At 43.1% G+C, this 19,100-nt stretch overlaps 3 protein-coding genes across 4 annotated transcripts in view; 1 reads left to right on the top strand and 2 right to left on the bottom strand.

Annotated features, from left to right (window-relative positions):
• Positions 1-1,741, bottom strand: part of rnf19b (ring finger protein 19B) — a 17,456-nt gene extending 15,715 nt beyond the window's left edge. Inside the window, exon 1 of the mRNA XM_029166600.3 lies at positions 1,340-1,741. The gene's annotated coding sequence lies outside the window, so the exon portion shown is untranslated. The remainder of the gene's footprint in view (positions 1-1,339) is intronic.
• Positions 1,742-2,721: 980 nt separating this feature from the next.
• Positions 2,722-9,141, bottom strand: ak2 (adenylate kinase 2). Of its 2 annotated transcripts, XM_029166602.3 has the most exons (7): positions 8,935-9,137; positions 7,806-7,931; positions 7,297-7,407; positions 7,069-7,163; positions 6,265-6,337; positions 4,949-5,168; positions 2,722-2,935 (listed from the first exon to the last, which is right to left on the bottom strand). In XM_029166602.3, exons 1-7 carry the CDS (start codon positions 9,031-9,033, stop codon positions 2,928-2,930), a joined length of 732 nt encoding a protein of 243 aa, XP_029022435.1. In that variant the 5' UTR covers positions 9,034-9,137; the 3' UTR covers positions 2,722-2,927. The 2 variants fall into 2 exon arrangements, with proteins under 2 accessions (XP_029022435.1, XP_029022434.1); XM_029166601.3 differs by lacking the exon at positions 2,722-2,935 and having other exon boundaries at positions 3,143-5,168; positions 8,935-9,141.
• Positions 9,142-9,235: 94 nt separating this feature from the next.
• Positions 9,236-17,554, top strand: LOC114866014 (uncharacterized). The gene is made up of 13 exons (XM_041072974.2): positions 9,236-9,662; positions 9,883-9,960; positions 10,545-10,652; positions 10,911-10,988; positions 11,150-11,292; positions 11,369-11,493; positions 11,574-11,753; positions 12,098-12,482; positions 14,592-14,766; positions 14,876-14,920; positions 15,481-15,632; positions 16,370-16,494; positions 16,574-17,554. Exons 1-13 carry the CDS (start codon positions 9,599-9,601, stop codon positions 16,767-16,769), a joined length of 1,854 nt encoding a protein of 617 aa, XP_040928908.1. The 5' UTR covers positions 9,236-9,598; the 3' UTR covers positions 16,770-17,554.
• Positions 17,555-19,100: the final 1,546 nt, after the last annotated feature.

The following is a 19,100-nucleotide window of genomic DNA, read 5'->3' as shown; positions in this document are numbered from 1 at the left end:
ACACACACACACACACACACACACACACACACACACACACACACACACACACACACACACACACACACACACACACACACACACACACACACACACACACACACACACACACTCCGTCCAGTGATGCTCATCAATGCACTGGAAGGTGGAGGCAGCCAGATTCCGGCTGGGAGCTTCTATAATTAGAGGAGCGTTCGGGGTCTGTTGAATGTTTCATGTCGGGCCTGCGGGCGCCGAGCGCGGACCCCTTCGCGCCGCCTCGAGAGCAAACACTGGGCGCGAGCGGAGGCCGAGGAAGCGGCGGAAGCAGGAGCGGCTCGTGTGACAGCAGCTCCTCGTTTCCCAGCTACTGTGTGAAACCTGAGCCACATAATAACAGAGGGGCAGCGCCGCGGTGCATGAGGTAATGGTCCACGGCCGCTGGACGTTTGGACCTTTTGAGCTGATTCCAGAATTCATCCTCGTTAACCTCAGCCACGATGTGAAAAATGAGGAAACCGTGTCTCATTTGTTTTCGTGCTGGATTTTTAGCCACATGTCGCTCAGGCGTCATCTCCAGTTCCTCATCCGTGTATTCAGATCTAATCATGTTAGAACATGCGTCCACGCTGGTGTTTTCCGCTCTGCCTTGGAATTAAAGGAGCCATCGTAAAGCTTCCACTGCCTCTGTGTCATTTAGCGAATCGACCCGCTAATTAAGGCGTTTTCTGTCACGCTTTAATCACTATTTAGAAAGATGGAAAAGATCATATTTGAGCCTTTAATGACTTTGCAGCTCCTTAACAGGTGCTTATCTGCATTTACTGACTGCAAACACACCAGGCGAAACCTGACGGAGGCTTATTATTAGAGTTCTGTTTGTTTAAGGGGGAGATTAGAACACATTAGTTGTTTTTATGGCCACAGCCTTTGCATGAAATCCAGCTGGAAAAGTTCTCCACCGTTTTCCAGCCTGAGTCACAGGACGTGGAAGCCGAGCGCCGTTCAGCCGCTCTGCCGCCGTGATGGAGCGTTTTACAGCGGACGTCCAGCTGCGGGAGCGTCTACATCACATCTGCTGCGTGTCCTCTGAGCAAACAGTGGGCTGGGAGTGGCGGGAGTTGAACTCTCAACCTCGGACCCTGCTTCCATTTTGCTGCTTCTCCTCAGAAACCGTCGCTGGACGCCTCCCTGCGCGAGCGGCTCTGTCTCGCGTTATTTCCTGCCTCTGGTCGGAGCGATGACTCTGTCGCTGTGAGTCCTAACATGAACAGTCGCCTCTGCGCCTTCACGTGCGGCTAATCACAGCCTTCCTCCGGCACCTCTCCCACCAACAGCAGGGCTCACCGCCGGTACTCACCCGCTCCGGACCGGATTCCTTCGACGCGGCGGCGCCCTCCTGTTCTGCGGCCGCTGCGGGTCCACGCGGCCGTCCGCTACCGGGCCCGGTTCTGTTCCGTCGGGCTGTGGCGGCCTCTGGTCTCCTGCGCTCCGCGAGCGCAGCGCTGAACTCTGACTAATCTCCGCAGCTCGCTCCGCGTCGCCTCTCGCTCCGCCGCCCGCTGACGTCAGGAGGAAAGCCCCGGCCGGTGACGCAAAGCCGTCGGCTTACGGAAACCCCGCCCCGTGACGTCACGCCGCCCGGTTCACAAAATCACATTTACAGTAAAGATCATAAGGACACAAGAAGACTCATTAATTAGTGCTTAATTAAAGGTGTTGTACAAATAAGAAAGCATCAACGACAGTAAAACAGTCTCTGCAGTAATTTCAGAATCTTCTTATTGAGCTTCGTAAGTTGTTCAGCTCCACTTGCTTGTTAAAACGTCCTTATTCCGCTTTCAAAGTAAAACAATTGGGAGGAATAAACGTGCTTCATCTTCAGACGTCGTGGTTTAAACAGCACCTGAAGTTTCGTTTCCGTGTAATTTTGAAATCACCTAAATTCCAGCGGAGGTCACAGCTCTGAGTTTCTACTGTAATTCATTTCTACTGAGTCTAAACGTCTGTTGAAGTCATAATCAAAATGCTGTCAGACGAGTTTGTTTATAAACAAACCTTATTTATTGTAATTACAGGGGCTGGTGTCAGAGAGACAGGAGGTCACAGTGATCTTATATCATCATGATCTAATCAGTTCGTTCTTGAATCCAAGTCTGAGGAATAGAAAGAGGCGCTTTGAAAAGGATCCAACACACAACCTGTCACCAGAGGCACAACTGAGACAAGTAAAACTAAAGCGTTTCAATTTAAATCCAGCCAGATCCCATTAAAATGTGACATTTCATTCAGGCTGTGGAATCGTTTGCTTACGTATTCAAACTACACATATTACCAGTATCTCCAGTAGTTCAATGTACTGGATTTCACACCGAGCGGTTTTCTTACAGAGGGAAATAAAACTGATTTTAACCAAACTGTCACAGCTGGACTTTCCTCAGACATAAATAGCAGCTCACATTCAATTAGAAGGAGGAAACGCTCCAACTTTAGGTGAGCCTGCTATTCAGCCACATTTCATAACCAGACTGGGATTTAACTTAGGGACTTTATTGGTCAGCACAGAAGGAACTAAAACTCACCAATCAAACACAATTTTATCTTATTTTACAAATAAACTATATAAATGTGTGACTTTTGGAACACAAGGACCTACTGTAAATAGTGTAAGTGACATTCTTTCATTAATATTTGTTTCAGTGAGGTAGAAAAGGAAAACCCCCATAAATGGACAAAATATGATTATTGTAGAAAAGCAAAGCATTTATTAGACAGGAGACAGATCCAGATGCCTTTGTTCATTCCAGCCTGAGGAGCCTGACACCACTGCAACACGTCTTAACTCATGATCCCTACTGTCCGGTTCCCCTCCCTCCAACTGTTCACCCACCCGAATTCTTTTTCCAGCTCCAAACCTTGGGCTCGGGGGAAGTGGAGCCGCGCAGCATTCAACCAGCTGAAAGAGAGAGAGGGGCGGAAAGGCTTCAGGTGAATCACAGGAGAAACAATCATGGGCCATAATATGCTTAGAAACTGAACCTTCAGTGAATCAGGTGTCCAGAATTTACTTAAAGACTAAATCCACAGGGCTTCAGTTGGGCTGAACTCCCAAAGGAGCAGAGGAAACGGGCCTCACTGAGCTCACGCCAGAATATTAGGAGAAATCTAGCATGAAATTGTCTGATTGTGCCAATAAAAGCCTGAAATGTGCCTTCTGGGAGCGCTCAGCATCTGCTTTTGTTTTTCATCACAACAGCCCCAAGAGAACAGAAACACATCAGTATTCAAGGGAAGGTGCAGGAAACACAGTCTGCATGCAAGATGTTTCCACTGAACACAAACACCAGGTGACTACAGAGCAGGGAGGAAACCAGCAGGTGGGAGAGGAACACGAGCCAAGGACGAATCTCCACAACCACCGTCACAGGAAGAGCCACAAAACAAAGCCAAGGCGTCTGACAAATGCTTCACTCCCAGTGTTTTTTCCTCCTTTATGTTCACTGTGACAGGAAGCATCAGTCAAAGTGGTGCCGTGAACAAAGCGGTGAAAGTGGAATTCACTGCAACAAAAAGGAAAAACAACACAAAACAGTGTCTGAACGTCGACTGTGGCTTCGCTCCTCGTCCCGTTTCAGTTTGTACAAGCTGCGACGTCAGCGTTAGCAGCACGAGGTCTGACAGGATCGCGACGCAAAGAAACTACTTTACACCAGAAACAAGAGAAAATAAACTGCTGTATTATTATTATTATGAGAGTTGGATGAACTTTGACTTAACCAAGTGACATATTAAACCTGGAGCTTTTGACTTCGCCTGCCTGTTACTTCCTCATGTACACAACAGGGTGAAGTACGATCCAGTATCAAATTTGAATTCTCCCACAGATCCAGACAAGTTAACTCATCCAAGGAATGCAGTTGGATCTAATTAAATTCTAGACAAAGCAATGAGCAATAACAGACAACGCCTGTGGAAAATCACAGCAGCTGGTTGCTGGTGATCACTTACAAGTGTGCAGTGGTCTGAGATGATGTCACATTAATCAGGCCAGGGTCAAAGTTTCAGCTCCATGAAAACAACGGGTGGTCTGTTCTAATGACTGATAAGAGAGTAGGTCACATCAGACACATCGAGGCAGTGTCGCTGATGTAACGTCCAAAGCTCAATCATGAGTCCAGCAGAAAGAGGATAATAAACAAAAGGAAAGTCCCAGAGTTTGAGGAAACTGGACATTTGGACCTTTTCGTTCATTTGTGCTGAACTCGAGGTCTCACAACGAAGCATCAGCAGCACTGAAACCTGCTTCAGTGCCTTTAGTTTAATAGCAGCTAATGTCTGAAACAAACCTGTTGCAGCATGAAGCTGTGGCTCCGTGGATAAAACGGTTAAATCATTTCATGGATCCTTGATTTTCCCTCTTACAACTATTGTTGGAGGGGACGAATAAAAGGAATTTGATTCTGTGAGGTGCATTTGAAATGACTGGCAGGTTTGACAGTGCATGTCTGATGCCTCTCATGTCTCCACTTTAAGAATAAAATGAGGACAAACAAAACATCCACCACTGGAGTGCGAGAATCAAAGACACTGAAGTAAGAAGGCCAAAGTCATTAGTTCAACAATAGCCGACCATTCAGCGAAGGAAACAGTGTGTCACTTCCAAATGTCAAAAGCTCACATTTGACTGGTCTACAGAGAAAAGCAGAGGAAGCAGCAGCAGGTGCCGAGTGCTTATGGATCAGTTCTGCCTCCTTGTCTTGAATGTGGATGAAGAACAGACAACTATGCAATCTCGTCTGTTTCTACAACAGGGACGGAGTTGCTTCAATCTGCTGGATCTTCAAAAGGCTCAGTGTCCAAATTCCAGGTTCACACATACAGTTACATTCTGTTGCCACTGAGGGGGAAAAGAACGCGGGGAGGAGGATTACGGGAAAGAAACTTTAAATGAAGAACACTTGGTCTTTACAGGCGGTGGCACGGGCCGGGACCTCCGTGGCAGCGGTGAAGGCGGCTACGATGGAGGCGAAGACGACGTTGGGGTTGAGCGAGGCGTCGATGGCCGTGTGCAGGCCCCGGGCGCTGTAGTACTGCACCAGGGGGGCCGTCTGCCGGTGGTAGGCGTCCAGGCGCGAGTGCAGCGTCTTCTCGTTGTCGTCGCTGCGGCGGATGAGCGGCTCGCCGGTCACCTGAGAGCAGAGTGGGACAAAAGGAGACCAATGGGCGTGAAGTGACAGAGCAGGACGGAGCCATTCAGGCATAAACCAGGTCAGCGCTCCTGAACAAACCAACTTAATTAAGTGTCACTACACGCCTCTACCTCCTCACCACACCCGGGTATCATGTTTACAGATCACTCATGATTACGTGTATCCAGCTTAACTCATGTCTAACAGGTGGTGCTACAGTCTGTTGACTGAAGCATTTGCTAAACTCACCTTATAAATCACATTCTGATGTTCCGTCAGTTGAGCCTTTCTGCTCTAGTCTCTCAGACACACAGTGTGTTTCATGCAGCGTTACATAAGCCTCTTGGATGCACTGATGTCCTAATTTATCTGCTGTCATAACTCTAAATAACTGTGTTTTCAGCAGGTCTGGTGAAATCGTTTATAAACGTCACAGGCCACAGGGACTGTGCTTGTGACTGAGTCAACTGAGCTTCAATCACCTACAAGTTACAGGTTGCAGGATTATTGAACCATCACAATGTAAATGGAACAACATGTGGAGCATTCTACCTGTTGCAGACCTGATTTGCAGGTTGAGCCCACTTTAAAGCTGGACGATGCCATGTGCTGCTCGTATTTCACTATAACACATCGACTCATCAGCAGGCGTTTAATGAAGGTCGTAAATCCAAGTGGGAGATGAGTCATTTAATACGTTTTATGGAACAACCCTATCATTTACACACGTGGGATTTTAAAAACCCATCTGTGCCCAACCTGTAAAAAACGGACTCGGTTCAATCGATAAAACAATCAGCGTCATAATGCTTCTCTCTTCACATTAACAATCCATGTTGCAGGTTTGAAACACATCTGGTGTGACAGATGTCTTCATGAACACACATACAGCATTAATCTCAATTGAATAAGGTCGGTGGCTTTTTATCAGATACGTCATATCTACTAAATCAATAGTTAATCTTATTAATCTCAAATGCGTCAAAGCTTTTTATTGAAACTGGCTGCTGGTCACCTTTTTCCTGGCACCTACTTGATGTAGGTGGCAGTTTAGCCACGAGTGGTTTGTAAGTGGGTTAATAGCGAAACTACTTACGTCATCCTTCATGGGCGCTTTGGGGGGGTTGAACTCCTCGTGGTAGGAGCGGCCACTTGGCTGATGGATGAGTCTGGGGAACCAGAGAGAAGACGGTAAGAAGGGGTGGAGGGCAGGACAAAGACGAAGGAGGAATTAGAGCCAGTGGAGAAGAGGACAGAGAGGTGGACAGCCGGTGACTCACTCACGGCTCATCCCACACTCTGCCCTTGTCCTTCTTGGGCAACAAGCAGCAGCTGCCTCGTCCTTCCATCCACAAAGAACCCAGTGGACAGAAAGATGGCAGCTTAAGTAGTTAGCGTTATGCTTTGTCTAGCGACAGCTGGCAACTCAAACGCATACATTTACTACTTTGCCTTTTTGTTTACTCTTAACATACTTGATGTGTTTATCCAAACTGTACTGCAAACTGCAGTTTGGCCACTGAGCGGCAGGAGAAACCAGACTAACAAACTGAACTGACCCAAATGACACAATGTTGACTGCCACCAAGTGGCCCAGAGGTGGAGGGTCTCGGGTAAACATCGACACACATAACAGCTGATCTACACATCTGTGCATGTGAGGCGGGTTATGAGGGCAAATCTGTTCACACCCAAACATAAATGCTTAACATAAAGGAAAACTTTGATGATGCCTGAGAAAATATGCTTCACTTTGAGTTAAGACTGCTGAGAAAGACAAGACTGAAAAAACAACATTCTCATACTGTAGACGTACCAACCTGGGAATTTGTCAGCCACTAATCTAGCAGCTACTGGGTGTCTGGGCATAAAAACACACCTCAATGTCCGTCGCTCTTACCTGCCACAGATCCTGCGGACCAACAGGGAGTCCTCTATAGCAAACTCAATCACAGAGTCCAGCCTCTCGTGTCTCTTGTCCAACAAGTTATCCAGCTGGAGGACACAAAGGTAGATCACAACTAATCCAATAATCAGAATACTACATGCTGAATTATGCACTAATTTAGAATAAATTAATGTCTGAAAAGCATCTAAGGAGGAAAGTAACGTGTATACTTGAACAAACCATCTCTGCCTGTTTGACCGTTCGGGGGAAGCCGTCCAGGAGGAACCCGTTCCTACACGGCGGTGTGTCCAGGTTCTTTTCTATGAGCTCCACGACCATCTCATCGCTGACCTGGAGGAACAACATTAGGTCCTTATCTTGACCACTAAACTACAGCCTACAGCCTGTGTGAGCTCATCACAGTCAACAATACCAGTGTGCACAGCAGTAGCATCTGACACACATCACTATAAAATTATGTCCTGCCAAAATAGCAAAACTGTTTTTCCTAATTAGAATTTCTATAGTTAAAAAGATTTAAAAAAGAAATTAACTTTTAATCTGCGCATTTGTGTTTTTCCTAAATGGTTGTAAATCATCTTGGCAGATGTTACTGAAGACAAAACATCCCACATGTGGTGATGTGAGACTGAACATGAAAGACTTTAAAACCAGAGTCCAACAGAGCAAAGGGGCAGAGAAAGGAAAACACACAGAGCTCATGAGAAGCAGATGGGAGGAAATCTCACCAGTTTGCCTGCATCCATGGTCTCCTTGAGCCTCTTGCCGAGCTCGGAGCCAGACGCCACCATGGCCCTCAGCATGTCTCCTGTGGCCAGGTGGCAGACACAGTACTGCTCTGCTAGTCGAGGAGCCTACAGGTAAAAAAGCCCCTCATGTTAACAGTATTTATCAAAAGACAGGAAATATCAGTTATCATTCAAAAAGGAACAATCAATTTCAGTTGTATTCTACCAAGTGCTAGTCTACAAAATATGATTAAATTTGCAAACAAATAAGTTAAACTAGTTGCTTATTTATTAGTAATCAATATACCAACATCCTCCTGAGTAAATCTAGAGCACTTATGATTTAGTAACGACCAGATTACAGCTCCACTCAACACAAATGTACAATCTGTCCAAGTTGTCGGAGCATGTGCACATGGCTGATGGAATATTACACCACACAGACTGAGGGAGCTCATGTCGACACACGCCTTATGGCGTGGTCCTGCACAAGCTCCTGACTCAACGCATTCCATGACAGATCTACTTTCCTGCATTCAGAACATTACAATCGTCAACTTTTAATGCTGTTTTAACATTAATTTAATGCAAACAAAGATCATACCTTAAAACAGCTTTCTGCTAGAGCACCCAGAGACTTCTTAATATTATCCTCTATAATGTGTATTAAGCACACATGCAGTGTCTGTAGTTTGGCATCTGGTATCTGTTGATACAACACTGCAGCAAAAGGTCTAAATATGTAAAACGTATTCACTTCATATCTGTAACTGCCTGTTGTTTATTTTATTATGCATCTGGAGTCTTCGGGAGAGCTTAGGATGCATGTGTGTTTTAAACTGATTCCATCGTCCAGTTGTGGTTTTGAACTGGACCGATTTGGCAAAGTACAATAAGGCTGATCTTAAGCCGCGGGTTAAGATGGTTTAACGAGAAGCTAATTTCGTCATGAAGATCGTTTGATCGCTTGTGTTCATTTAAGGAGGTTGTCATAACGTTTGAATTAGTACTGATGTTTAACTCAGCAGCAGGTAGGTTAGCACTGACGTTAGCATTAGCTTGTGTAAACCCCACCATGCTCTTCACACTGACATTATCCAAGCTAACGGCTAACAGCTAGCTCGCCTACCTGAGTCCCCTTCCCCGCTCCGGGCGGCCCGAGCAGGACAGCGCGGATCCCCTCCTGCACATCGGCTATTGCCTCCTTCAACTGGGCGCTGGGAGCCATGCGGGGACTTGGACACCAGCAGGGCACTAACTTTACTCAGCAGTCGGCGTCGTCCTAGTGTACTTCAGCCAAGTTGGCCGGAAAGACAGCGAAGAGCCTCCTTGTCGCTACAACAACTAAACCCCGCCCACCTACCAAAACCACGGTGTTTGATTGGATCCAGGATTAGTCAGTTAAGATCGGTGCTTGTTAATTGGATGGAGTTCGTGCTTACTTTATGGCGTAATATCCGCAGACGACTTCAATGACATATCTAAAGTCACACACACAGTGCATTTTCACCGTTTTTATAATTATAAAGACATAAAAAAACAAAATACATGTATTTGTGCTGTCATGAAAAAAATATTCAAGACGTCCTCGATAGGTGTAAACTGACTGAACAGCTAAAGTTAAAGAGGAATAATTGAAGAATTACTGGCATCTAAAATGAGAAGTTAAAAACCGTTCTAAAGGAAGATGCTGTTTAAACTTCCTTATTTTTAGATCTGACAGGAAGCACTTTCTTCAGTCTGTGGAGAAATTATTTGGGTTCCAAACTCTCTAATGACCAGACAGTATTAAAATGAGCGGAGAAGAGGTTTTGTACTCTGATGTCACATTCACTAGAACCAAGGAGAATGAAAGAGGTGAGTCTTATTAAACTAAAAGAGGTATGTTTAATATAAGATATGTAAAGTTTTATTTTCACACAGCTAGTTAGTTAGTGAGTTTTTGTCTTGTAAACTGCTCATAATCCACCAAAACCTGTAAATATGTTTTGTTTGTCAGAATTTGTCTGAATATTAATGTTCATGATGAGTCAGATTAATGAAGCACATTCAACAGCAGTTTGTCTTTGTGTTGCAGAAACGTCTACTTCAGGTTATGACACAACTTACTCTGAAATCAGCATCTTAAAATCCCAACCTGCTGCGAAACCGTCAGGTCAGTAGGAAACAAAGCGACTAAACAGGTCGGCAGTAAGGTCAAAAGTTAATGTCTGTGTTTTTAAATGAGAGCTTTGTCTGTTAGGAGCCGCTGATGCTCAGAGTGGAAACTAAATACAGCAACTCTGAGATGAACCTGAGTTAATTGTGTACCGTAACTGTGTAACTGTGTGTATAATACACTTAAAAAACTAAAAGTTGTGTTTTACACATAAAAATAGCTTCCATCAGGATGTGAATTCTGCTTCTTAGTATGAATGAAACGTCATCCGCTCTTTGTGAATGTCATTTAACCAAAAAAAAAACGAAAACCACTTGTTAGTTTATTGTTAGTTCCAAAAGGAGGAAGTGACTGTGATTACAGCCTTTTGCCCAAAACATCGACTGTTTCACAAGGTACCCTCCTGTTGCTTCACAGACTCCTTACCCCACTTCGCTTAGACAAACGTTGATTTGTGTCACCAAGAGGTGATCACGTTATACTGTTCAGTTGTGTCACTGAGCTTCGTTAAAACAACCTGCTCACATTTTGGGTAAATGATGCCCCAGAGTAACTGGTAACAAGCTCCTGCATGTTTTCAGATACAGGTATTCAACAAGAGGCATCAAACAAAGGGTCAAAGGTCACCCCAGCCAGAGCGTCCCTGCTGCTTCTCTGTGGCCTCCTGGCAGCTGCTGTCATTGGGCTCTGTGAGTTTGTAAGAGTTATTCATTAAAATGCCTTTAAATTCATGTAAAGCTGAGAAACACAAACCAAGTTTGATTGTCAATAATAGAATTAAATGAAATCACGAGAGATCTTTGTTTGAAAAGAAGAATTTACAACTATAAAATATCATTTGTTTTTTAGAATTTATTTTACAGTTGATGGTTGAAGCACATTACCATATATATTTTTAACAGTTGTTTTTGTTGCATAACTCATCTTCAGTGATTTTTCTTTTTCAGCTTTTGATAATTTCCAAACCAAGAAAAATCTGCAAACAATGGAACGGGAAATTAAAGCTTTAAAGAGGAATCTCACAGGTGAGAATGTATAAAATCTCCAAATGTAAAGACCTCATTTGTAAAATAAAAAACAGTCAGGTTTTCTGTGTTGGCTGCAAAATTAAAAGTTAGTAATGTAACTGCTTAAATGTTTTTCCTGCTTCCAAATTACTGAAAAACGTCCTTTACCATGTTCAAAGTTGAACCATGTCCAAAAGACTGGGATCAACATGGGGGAAGCTGTTATTATTTCTCCTCCAATAAACTGACCTGGAACCAGAGCAGAAGTGACTGTAAAAGTCGAGGAGCAGATCTGGTCCAGATAAACAGTGAAGAAAAGCAGGTAGAAACACTGCAGCAGCTTCATCACATCTGAACACTTTATCACACACTAAACTTCACCATCTCTTCCTGGTCAGTGGTTCCTCGAGTACAGAATTAGAGGAAAAATGAATAGTTATAACGACTGGTTCTGGATCGGACTGACAGACTCAAAGGAAGAAGACAGATGGTTGTGGGTGGACGACTCACCTCTGAACACAAGGTTGGACTCGTGGAAACCTTCTTTCTATATCAACGTTAACAATGTCACTGACATGAACCTTTATGTTCAACATTTCCCAGTTTGTCGTTTTGGCACGGCACAGGACCAGACAACTGGACTGGAGAAGATCCTGCTGGAGAGGACTGTGCTATTATGGGAATGAAAACAGGAGCTTATAAGCTGAAGTGTTGGTTTGACATAACGTGTAATGGAGCGGCACGAAGTGTTTGTGAGAAACCAGCTGAAAGTGGACAACGCTGAGTCTCACACGTCTGAAATCCAGTCAAGCTGGAGTTTTCAAAAATGTGCTGCTTTAGCTTCAATGTAAATACATAAAGCTCAGGTAACAAATTCTTTGCAAATGTAGTGAATCGTGTTTCCTCTTGGTTTCATTTCTGGGAGTGGATGTAAAAAGGTGATAAACGAGTCCCAGTAGCAGTGAAAAGGCAAAAAGGAAAAAGGTAAAAAGGCATAGAAAGAGTGGAGACAGATGGTGGTGGTGGAGTTTGATGGTGTGGAGCTGCCTCAGCATGTGTCTATTGGGTTTGTTAAGTATTCAGACAGAGAGTTGGTTCCAAGTCCGGTGAGATGTTATAACTGCCAGGAGTCTGGACACGTGGCTCTGGTCTGTAAGAGAAGGAAGAGGAGGTGAACATGACTATGGGGAATGTGGTGAGGGGGTGGAGCCAAAGTGCTGCAACTGTGGAGGAAAGTACAGCGTTGCGTTCAGGGGGTGTGAGGTTTTAAAGAAGGAAGTCAGGGTGCAGCAGGTGAGGAAGAAGAAGAGTATGACGTCTGTAGAGGCCGTGAAAGAAGTGGAGAGGAGTGAGATGAGGAGCACAGGAGGGGAAGGACTTCAAGATGAGGAAAGGAAGCAGCAGGAGGAAAAGAGGGAGCGGGATAAAAAGAAGAAGTGGGGGACTTTCATAGCGGGAGTCATCAACGCTACGTCTGACATCAAGTCTAGGAGGAAAAGGATTCAGGTTATTGTAAAGGCTGCAGTTCATCATCTGGGCATCTGGGTTAAAATGGGAGGATGAGGGATGAGCTGAATGAGCAGGTGAGTCATTCTAGAGATGCTGTCAGGTGAACAGGAAAGAGGACACAGAGCGGGGTTTTATAGTGCAGACGGGTTAGAGGGTAGAGAACAAAACAGTGTTTTTGTGTGGTTATGAACGATGCACATTCAAATACAGAGGGTGGCGGTAATGCACCAAGTTTGCAAACCGCGATAAACAAGAAGAAGAAGAAGAAGAAGTTTGTTGCCAGATCGTTTGTTACGTCTCCGTAGTGAAACCTTCCAGCAATCACTCCAGTAAATCCCTGTTATGACTCGTGTCTGCTTTGACTCTGCCTTCAGCCTTGTGCCTGTTGCTGGAGTTGTTTTTGTTTTTGTTTTTGTCCGACCACCCTGTTGCCTGCTGTTCTGGTGCCGTCATTATTAAAGTCCTATTTTACTCAAGTCCTGTCTCTGAGCTGTGCGTTTGGGTCCTCCTAAATATTTATATTATATATAACATTAAATATTAGATATTGTATCTTGTTACCAAGAAGCTGCATGAATGAATCTTTATGATGAACTGATGAAATGAATGTCTAAACCAGATGCAAACATGCATTAGATGTGGGCAGGTGGTTACAGTCGTCTACAAACAAGCAAAGATTTAGAGAAGACAGAACATTGCCACATGGGGTTATTCTGTTGTGAATCTCCTCCCAACCTCAGAGGGCGGCACTGAGCAGCTGGTCTCCCTCCGGGAGCATCATTAACTGGAGGACTATTTAAGTGGAGGACGGAGACTCCTCCAGTTGTGTTTCATGGTGGACCTTGTGTTTGAACCAGTCTGACCTCGAGCTCTGGCTTCTTGTACCACGGTTGGTTACGTGTGAGTTAGGTTGTGTGCAGCTCTGTTATTTTCATTTGTTACATTAGAATTTTTGCAGAGAGGCGAAGAGCCCAGTTCTGTAGTGTTTGAAGTTTTGTTTGCTCACAGTTATCTTTGACCTGCTCAGTGCAGTGATTTTCAGTTTCCTTATTTTGTGTTTGTAGCTACTCCTGCTCGGCAGTGTATTTCTGTTTAGTTTGTTTAGGGAACCTTTTGCCTACTCTGGTAGTGACCCTTAGTTCATTGTATTTTCGGTGTATTTATAATAAACTCCAATTGGGATCTGCCATCCTAGCCTGTGAATGCATTTGGGTTCCGTTCTGTGTAACATATTCAGAAATATTTCTTATCTAAAACTGTCCTCAGTAGGTTTGTGCCACAAAAGACAAAGCTAAATGAGGGAAGGAAGTGTAAAGTCACACATACAAACTAAATATAAACAGATGAATTTACAGATCATGTTTAGCTGTAAAATCTTCTAATCTGTCCATCTCTGGGTGTGAGAAAGTTTTTATATATACACAAAACCAAATTAATGAAGCAATGGAAACTGACGATGACTCAGAGTCAAAAGCAGCTGTTGATGCTGCACAACTAAAATAGGAGTTAAGGACTTTTAAGGGTGAGTCTTCAATGTGACTCTAACAGTTAGTTTTCATGTGAGCTTCATCACCGACTGACAGCACTAAGACTGAAGTGAAGACCTGGACGACTGAGCACAATGAGCCGTGCACAGAAACACACCAAAGGTGAGACGACGTCTTAAATGTCTTTATGTGGGTTTAACAAAGTGACTGTTTGTGTCCTGGGTGAAACCTGCACGTCTGTAACGGGCTTTAACAGAACACTGCTACAGTAAGAAAGGTCTAGAGGAGCGGAACCCAAAATTCTCTTCAACTGTTCAGGAACCGATGATGAAGAAGGTTTGATTCATCTGATAATCAGCTCAGTTACAACAATGTCAAAATGAAAATGTACAAATACAAATGTAAACGTGTCAGAATGTGTCAAAAGAGAAAACAGGAACATTATGATGTTAAATAATGAGATCTAGTTTTACAGCAGCAGCAGCAGAGATGAATAAAGTCTCTGGTTCCACAGATATTTATGAAAACCAAAGAGTGACAGACATGAGGATGATTGACAGCCAGAGAACAGGTGAGTGAAAAACCTGCAGCAACAGTGGATTTGATGCAGACGCGTCATTTGTGAGGAGGCTGCGTTTCTTTAGAGCCGTCGTTCATGTCATCGTGTCCACTCTCCTCCATGTGTCCAACAGGTGAACGAGCAGAGTCCAACACGGGGTCAAAGGTCAGATCAGAGAGAGTGGCCCTGCTGCTTCTCAGTGCTCTGCTGGCAGCTGCTGCCGTTGTTATTTACCGTCTCTGTGAGTTTGTGCTATTTAAAAGCATACACATATGAAGCCACGAATCATATTTTTGTTTTGTTGTTCATGTTTTTACGCTCCCTGATTTTAACTTTTAACTTTTTATCAGCCTCTGACCATTGTCGAACTAAGGAAATTCTCCAACTTCTGAAAGGTGAGACTGAACTTGCCTTGACGATGTTTCGGTTTGAAGTGACCACCAACGTCCCCTTCCTTTCCGCCATATTGAATTTTACCTGTAGCGTGTTTTACTCTTCCGCCACCACTAGAGGGCGGTGTTAGCGTCCACTTACGTGGCCAAAAAGGCTCAACTGGGCAGAATTACATTACAGTAATGATTTACAGTAAATCACATTTTATTACAGTAATTACTGTGGTAATAAAACCCATAATGTGATGTACACGCATGTGTTCGCCAGGTCCTAAGAGGTTAATGAAAAGGCTGCAGGTAAATTGTGGGTTTTAAACTGTTTAAAAACATTATCGTGCATCTTCACATGATGAAAATAAATCAATAAATATAAATAATTTAAATCTACCAACGTAATATTGTGTAGCTGCTGATTAGGATTCTTCAGGGAGTCAGTGTGATGAGAATCAACTGTGAGAGAGAAGGAAAGTTCATTTTCTCTGTGACAGTTGAAACACAAAACTCTCACGTCACCAAAACAGGTAAACGTTTTTTTCTCCTCTATTTCTTTCATGCGTTCAAAGCTGAACCATGTCCAACGTGTGAACCAGGCTGGGATCAACATGAAGGAAGCTGTTATTATTTCTCCTCCTATAAACTGACCTGGGACCAGAGCAGAAGTGTCTGTAAAGGTCAAGGAGCAGATCTGGTGCAGGTGGACAGTGAAGAGGAGCAGGTAGAAACACAACATATTTATGATTATTAAGTATAATATAAATGACATACTTTACTGATTCCCTTGGGCAAAAGCTCATTTCCCAGTGGCATCAACTGGGCTGGAGTCATCAAACTCTTTCAGTGTTCATAAATAAGCAATTAACCTTATAAATCTATACCTATAATTATATTTAACATTTTAAATCAAGTATGAGCAGACTTGTGATGGCTCAGTGAGTATAGTTAGTCTCGTAAGCAGGAGGTTGCTGGTTCGAGGCCCACCAGGTCCTGCAGTAAATGTGTGTATGTATGTAGTAATACATGGCCTCTACTAGTGAGGGAAGAGGTCAAATGCAGAATACGTGATTTCCCCCAGGGAATCATTAAAGTATGTCTTGTCTTATTTTATGTAGATATTTCACAATTTAATATAAGGTTCCTCATTACCTGTAAATCAGGTATTTGAACAAATGTAAGGTTTACGTGTAAAATTGCATTAACTTTACGTAATAATTTATTTTTAAGTTATGTAATTTAATGGCATAACCTTAAACTGACTGAATTTACCGTCACCTCTTTTAATGATCATAAAATGTGATAAAATTACATGGAAAATTTACATGTAATTAAATTACAAAAAGTTTTAAGCATTATCTTTTTTTGAATGGAGAAACACTGCAGCTGCTTCAACTCTTTACATCTGAACACTTATGAACACCGATCACACACTAAACCTCACCGTCTGTTCCTGGTCAGAGGTTCCTGGAGAACAGAGTTAGAGGGAAAATGAATGATGCTCAGGACAAGTTCTGGATCGGACTGACAGACTCAGAGGAAGAAGGCAGATGGTTGTGGGTGGACGACTCACCTCTGAACACAAGGTTGGACTGTTGATCGTTTTCAAAACCACGTATCAGTTCTGGTGACATGATTGTTTACTGTTTGTTCTGAATTTGTCAGCTGTTCTTTCTGGAGCTCGAAGCAGCCGGACAACTATGCAGGAACTCATGCAGAGGGAGAGGACTGTGTGAGGATGGGGCTTAAAGGAGGAGCCAAAGACCTGAGGTGTTGGTTTGACAGAGTCTGCAGTGACCCTCAGAAACACATATGTGAGAAAGCAGCAGCACCTGGACGTCGTCCTAACGCTCATCACTGAGACGTCCTCAGGTCACGATGGAGACGCTGAGCAGCGCGTCTGTTAGTGAATAACAGCGTGGAACGACCTCCCTGAGGCCTCCACAATCTCCTGCTCTCAACTTGGTGCATGTTCTGTTTAAATAAGCTGCAAAATCACATCTTTAAAGTCTCGCTTCACTTTACTTTTTAATTATTAAAGCTGTACATTAGTATTTTAGATCACAGCGTGTGTCTGTTCTTCAGGTTTCCATCATGGAAGCTCTGAACACAGACAAACTCAAATAAGTAGGATTTAACAGGTTTGATTGAGTTGATACACGAAATGTGACCACTGTTCATCATGATGTAAAAATATTTTCATTCATTGAGTCTATAATTTCTGTCTCCTTTCATACATTATATAAAATGTACTAAAGTGATTGTGTTATTACAGCTTCATTGTGAGAAACTGAACACAATTAATAAATGACTGATCACTCCCAAAACGTGCAAATTACATGTTATTCAGAAAAAAATTAACTTATTGATGCATCAGTAGAAATGTTAAAACTTCAAAGAAATAAATGAGGAAGACCAGTTTATGAAGTGCTTCCTCATCGCTGTGTTACAGGAAGTCACAGTCTGTAGTCTGGTTCTAGTTCTATCAAACGCTTCAGTGATCACAGCAGCAAAATGCCTGAAGCCGAGGTCGTTTACGCTGATGTCAAGTTCACAGCATCAAAGGAAAACAAAGGTGAGACTGAACCTGTCGTTGACTGTATATGTTCGTAGTCTTCATATGTTCACGATGAAGGACGATCATACGATGCGTCGCGATTTACAGTAAATCACAATATTTCATTAGTAATAAAACAAGCTGTCAGACAGATTCTCCAGAGTTTCATTTATAGTTTAGTATCGTTTTAAACTTAAACACTATGTTGTTGTTAGTGCATTTGACTGTTTTCTGACTAATAAACATTTGTTCACACATAAAGATTTACCTTTAGGCTCCGTGAGCAGATTTTACCAGCTGTTTGGTTTTGTGTTGCAGAAAAGTGTTCTTCACCTGAAACCACTTACGATGAAGTTAAGATCATGAAACCTCCTTCAGGTTGGAGAAACACACAGACAGAGAAGAAGTGAATTAACAGTTAAAAAACTAAGCATTAAATAAATGTTAGATGCTATAATTCTTTCATTTATATTGGTACAAAGACAAAAGGAAGGAAGTAATAATAGAAATTAAACCATCTCATGTCTCCTGTTAGATGTCAGACACCATCAGCAGCCTCTGCAACATGTTTACTAAACCTGAATACAAATACAGACATTGTCTGTTCGTGTTCTTACTAACCTCTGCAGGTGGGAGGTCAAAGGTCACAGAGAGAGCGCTGCTGCTGGTGCTCTGTGCTCTGCTGCTTGCTGCTGCCGTTGGTCTCTGTCTTGTCTGTGAGTCAAACGTTTTTGGATTTTGTGTTTTAAAACTTTGAAAAAACAGATTGTAGTAGATTCAGAATCTTTAAAACCAAAATTCTACTGAGTGACTGAGTTTAGAAGTATTATAAATATTTCCCTTCTACTAATAATCATCTAAACACATCCTGTGAAACCTTCATCAGCCAAAGTGTGGCAGCGTTTCCACATCTGTACATTTACAGTTTTTTTTGGGGGGCTTTGACGCAGCCGTCCAATGAAACAACACATTCTCTTAATAGTTCACACACAGGTCTAAACAGCTGCTCCAGTGTCATAATGACACGCTTTGTTTGCAAAAGGCTCTAACCATCAAAACACTGGAAATATGCAGCAAAAACTCATTTTGCATTCAAACATCACAACTTTCAACCAAGTACATGAACACGTAAAGAAAGAAATGGATCCAGACGAAGAAATGCTTTGATGTATTGAATCCATGGCATTCACTTTTCAAACTGTGGCAGAAAACTGAAATATTGCAAATATTACAGAAAATAGGTGTAAACTAAAATACAGTTAAACCTATTAGAGGATGAGACACAGACACTGTATTTACACAGTCTCTGCTTTAGACTCGAGAATGGGTTTACACATTTGCTTCATGTGTCTGATGCTCTGTTGGAATAGTGATGATGAAAATAAATGAAACCTAGTTATGCAAAACAGGTCAAAGCGACCTATTATATCAGTTGTGGAGTGGGAGTTAACAGTGCTGATTATTATACAGTCTGACAGCAGTAGGTAGGAAAGACCCGCCATTTCTCTCCTTCACACATAAGCGAGGGTGGATCAGTCTGCTACTGAAGCTGCTCCAGAGCAGACAGTGAGTCCTCCAGTGGGTCAGAGTCCTGGTCCATGATGGATGTGAGTTTAGCCAGGACCCTTCTCTCAC

Source organism: Betta splendens, chromosome 11 (genome assembly GCF_900634795.4).
Source record: "Betta splendens chromosome 11, fBetSpl5.4, whole genome shotgun sequence".
Lineage (NCBI taxonomy): Eukaryota > Metazoa > Chordata > Actinopteri > Anabantiformes > Osphronemidae > Betta > Betta splendens.
Note: the sequence above shows the minus strand (reverse complement) of the source record. Positions and strands in the feature narration are given on the sequence as shown.